The sequence below is a fragment of the Triticum urartu genome, chromosome 1 (genome assembly GCF_003073215.2).
Source record: "Triticum urartu cultivar G1812 chromosome 1, Tu2.1, whole genome shotgun sequence".
Classification (NCBI taxonomy): domain Eukaryota; kingdom Viridiplantae; phylum Streptophyta; class Magnoliopsida; order Poales; family Poaceae; genus Triticum; species Triticum urartu.
In genome coordinates, this window is record NC_053022.1 from 263,635,446 (window position 1) to 263,639,951 (window position 4,506).

The 4,506-nt window shown below is 48.4% G+C and overlaps 1 protein-coding gene across 1 annotated transcript; it reads left to right on the forward strand.

Annotated features, from left to right (window-relative positions):
- Positions 1 to 234: 234 nt before the first annotated feature.
- LOC125506946 (acyl-carrier-protein phosphodiesterase PptH-like) lies at positions 235 to 4,185 on the forward strand. Its single transcript, XM_048671657.1, has 6 exons — positions 235 to 992; positions 2,147 to 2,266; positions 2,375 to 2,428; positions 2,601 to 2,764; positions 3,437 to 3,613; positions 3,686 to 4,185. Exons 1-6 carry the CDS (start codon positions 270 to 272, stop codon positions 3,930 to 3,932), a joined length of 1,485 nt encoding a protein of 494 aa, XP_048527614.1. The 5' UTR covers positions 235 to 269; the 3' UTR covers positions 3,933 to 4,185.
- The last annotated feature ends 321 nt before the right edge of the window (positions 4,186 to 4,506 follow it).

Genomic DNA, 4,506 nt, shown 5'->3' on the forward strand with positions numbered 1-4,506 from the left:
CTCATGTCGCACGAGGGTAGGCTTGGCCCCTGTTTATGATTCTGGCCGTGGCCGACCTCGTTCTACAAGAGGTCCGTAGACAAGCGTGTGGCCGTGTGGGCACACATGGATTAGCAATCCACGAGGCCTAAACAAACCAATCCGCGCCCTCCATCGCACGCTGTTACGTGCGAAACTCCGCCACTAACCCGGAGTTTAGCGGTCGCACAGGGCCAACCGCGACAATGATGAACCCACTGCATTAATCATTACTATACTCTACGCGCCTAATGACCAGCATAAACTATCCCGGATGCCGCTGCCACGTCGGCGGCGCACCACCCACCAACCCGGGCCTCGCCTCGCCGCCGCTGTATATAACGGGCCCACAGGCCGTGGAGCCGGGTATCCCGTCGCCGGATCGGAATCACCGAACTGCCACCCCACCGCCACCCACCCCGTCCCCGGAGCGAAAAGGCAGGCAGGGGGAAAACGGGATTTTTTGCCGCAAGCGAGGCGAGCGCCAGAGCGAGCGAGAGAGCTTTTTCCTCCCCCCCGACATGACACCGCATCTGCCCGTGTCGCCCCACCCCGCCCACCACCTGCTCGACGCGCTGCCCCCGTCGCCGCACCACCGCCGCCTCCGCAGGCGCCGCCGCTTCTGCCCGCCGCGCCCCAGGGCATCATCCTCCCCCTCCTCCCTCCGCTGCCGCGCCGCCGCCGCCGCCGCGCCGCAGCCGGCGGCGGCGGCGGCGGCGACGACGAGGGTGTTCGTCGTGTCGGACCTGCACACCGACTACCCGGAGAACATGGAGTGGGTGCGCCGGCTCGCGGTGCGGGCGGGGCCGCCGGGCGCCGGGGAGGGCTTCGACGCGCTCGTCGTCGCCGGGGACGTGGCGGAGACCAGGGACAACTTCGCGCGCACCATGGAGGCCCTCAGGGCGCGCTTCGACGCCGTCTTCTACGTGCCCGGCAACCACGACCTCTGGCTGCGCCGCGAGGGTGGCCGCTACGTGAGTGGATTCCGCCTTCCCTCCTCCCCCTCCCCCGTCCCTTTTCCCTCTGTTTGACTATCGGCATTCCTTGTGCCGCAAGCATGGTGTTTGACGGAATGCGTTGGCCTGGTGCTTCCGCTGCATTCCTAGTCTTTTAGTCTGTCCTCTCTGAAACCTGAAACGCCCGCCTGCTTCCTGCCCGCCATTGTCCAGTAAATACGTTGCTTAATGATCCTAGTTTTAGATGCAGTGCGAAGTTTGCTGATGAGGTTTGATGTTGATACTGGTTTTAAGCAGGCTTGTGTAGTTGAGCTGCATTTCAGTTGTGAACCTAGTCATATGTTGATCCTATTGGACTATTGGTTCTTGTTTCGTGACTGAAACGGTTATGATGACGCATACGTCTGCATCATTTCAGTTGTGAACCTAGTAGGAGTAATACACTGATGTTATTGGGCGTTGCCACTTGGAGTTGTTTTTCTCCAACACGCGTCTATATGTGCATCATTGTGTCAGAAGAACACGAAAGAAGGCGTGAAATACAAACCAACAACGGTGGAGGATGACCAAACTGAAAAACACAGCAAAAATAGAACACCAAGACTGTAAGTAACAAAGCTACTCTAGCCTAGCCAAGAATCCAAAACCGACTAAAAAGCCTATGCTGTGTTGCTGCCTAAGCCGGTCAGGATGTGCCCTATCCTGTCCGAGATTCAGAGCTCTGCATCATTGCGGATGGCTTCTAAGAATTAACCTCGAGAGACAACTGTTCCCGAGCTTCGAGAGACACCAAGTCATTAAGATGATCAGCGACCTGATGGTCTTCATCTTGTTGCCTGTGCGCCCAGCAGCAGTATCATCGGAAGATCGAACCCCTTTAAAACATCATACCAGACTTGCCAAGAGAAGGAACAGCCGGAGCAAATGTGAGATCAATGCATCCTCTTGTTTTCTCAGCGGACATGCATCTGGATTGTCATTATGCGGGAGTGTTTGAATAGCTTGGTACAAATTAGTAGCTCTTGCACACATGCTATGAAGCATGTGGTACAACTGAAATGATGCAATGACGATTGTGGTTTTGGATGGTTGCTAATACATCAGTTCATTTATGTTTTTCTCTGAGCAAAGCATTTACCCTTTAATTTATATTGGTTTGCTCATTCTTCCAGGTGGATTCGATGGAGAAACTGACTGCATTGCTTGATGCGTGTAGTGAGCTGGGTGTGGATACAGGCCCTAGAACGATAGGTGACTTAGGGATCATACCATTGTTTTCATGGTATCACAAGGTTGCTTATTTTCCCCTAATTCATTGTCATAAATTTTCTAACCAGATCAAAATGCACCATGTCACTATGATTTTCCTGCTTACTCGTCTTTGTTTAATCGCATTACAGAGCTTTGACAAGGAAAAGGATGTTAACAGTGTGCGTGTTCCTTCGTTGGAGATGGTAAGTTGATCTTTCGCTCAGTGTCTTGTTCTGATTTGTATGGATATACACGTAAACATAATGTTGTTTATAGGTGTAGACATGTACTGGCTGTTTCAGTTTCTCATTTTTTGTTCTGTACAGTTCTCAATTCCTCACGACGTGCATGCACTAATATGTTTTTTATGATCAGGCTTGTAAAGACTTTCATGCTTGCCAATGGCCTTCGGACTTGGGAAGTGATGATGAGGCTCTTGCTCTTTACTTTGACAAGTTGAACGACAAGAACAATGATGCTATTGAAGAAGTAAAAAAGAAGAGCAAACAGATACTTACATTTTCACACTTTGTACCAAGGTTAGTGCTCACTCCTCCTATCTATGGTATGCCACTGGCAAAGGTTCTTTGTCCTAGCGATCTTGTTGATTCTTACCAAGTCACAGTTGTTAGGGAATTGTGAATCCAGTGACTAGGATACTTGCTATGTTTGATTAATTTACTTGCAACCCATCTTCTTAATTCAAGCTCGTATATTTGGAGATTAATAGTAATTGCATGGTAAACATGTTCACTTTGCAGCTATCATACCTCACTTAGGTGATCATCCTCTAGGCTTTTGTATTCATACTTGGCATTTATATTTCATTTCATGTTATTTTTATGATAAGAACACCTCAAGGAAAAGTCCTCTTGTCAAATTAAGGTTAGCGTCAACTAAGGAACCACTTTCGAAAATGCAGCAATTATTTTCTTTGTGACCAGTCATTCCCGAGGTAGCCATTTGCTGTGTTACAGAGAATACAGATTGCGTAGTGGAAGATATTTATTTTCACGCGGCTGTGTAACTGCGTCAGGTTGCTGATGTAAGTCCTTATATGAAACCTGTCCCTAATCATCTAGCTGACCTGTCTTTGCCTGTGTATTAGGATATTCAGTGCTGTTCAAATTTCATCACTAAAATGTAGGATATCTTAGGCGAGCCTCATAGCCCCAAAGGCCAAAACTAATGTCTACTGCTCGACTCTGCAGGCAAGAGTTATGTCCAGAGAAGCGAATGCTTTACTATCCAAACCTTCCGAAGGTCATCGGCTCTGATTATTTGGAAAGAAGGCTGAGAGCTATACACAACAACGCTAAAGATGGAGCAGCCTGCCATGTATTCGGGCATACACATTTCTGTTGGGATTCTGTGGTTGATGGTATCAGGTACTAATCTAACCATTCTCTAGGATCGAAATGCACAATTCTTATACTAACCAGATAGGTGTTCCAACACAGGTATGTACAGGCGCCTCTAGCATACCCTCGGGAAAGAAAGCGAAGGATAAACGGAGGCCAAGGATGGTTGCCTTTTTGTGTATATCGTGATGGCTTCAACCCTGAAATATACCCGGCTATATGGTCCGACTATTACAACAAGAACAGAAGGGAGCCCGAGAACACCCAGCTTGCACCGTGGGTTGCCAAATATTTTTCAAAGTACTACGGACCCCCTGTTTTTGCCAAACAAACTGAATCCGGTTGAGCTGTCCGGTACGACATTGAAATCCGCATCAAACAGAGAAAAAGAAAAAAAAAAGGAGATATTGACATTTTACGTGTACATGGTTTTTTTCTTTCTTCCCTTTTTGTAATTTTTGTTGTTTCCTTTGCTACAACTCACAACTCTTGGGCAACGAATGGCCCCCTTGTGTTGGATGTATGCTGAAAAAAATAATGTAAAGATGCTTGTAAGCAGCCTCGCTGCAAAGATAGTGACATGCAGAAGCCATTAGATATCTCTCTCTTCATCTACGGCGTGGCTGATGGGTCTCCGTCTCACTGCTCTTTTTTGTTGTGTCGCGGTGGAGTCGGAGCTGCCATGGTGTGGCCTGAACGGTGGCGATGATGTTGTAACAACGGATAGATTGTGTGGATTTGATCGTATCTGTCCAAATCAGAACTGCCGGTTGCTGGCTGTGGTGTGGCTACCTCTTTGCATCACCTTTTCCCTGTTGATTAGATCGATAAATCATCTTTTCCAGTTCAAACCTCTACCTCACGTGAGATAACGATTTCCTTGATCGAACATGGCCTGGAATGGCCAGCATTTTTCACCA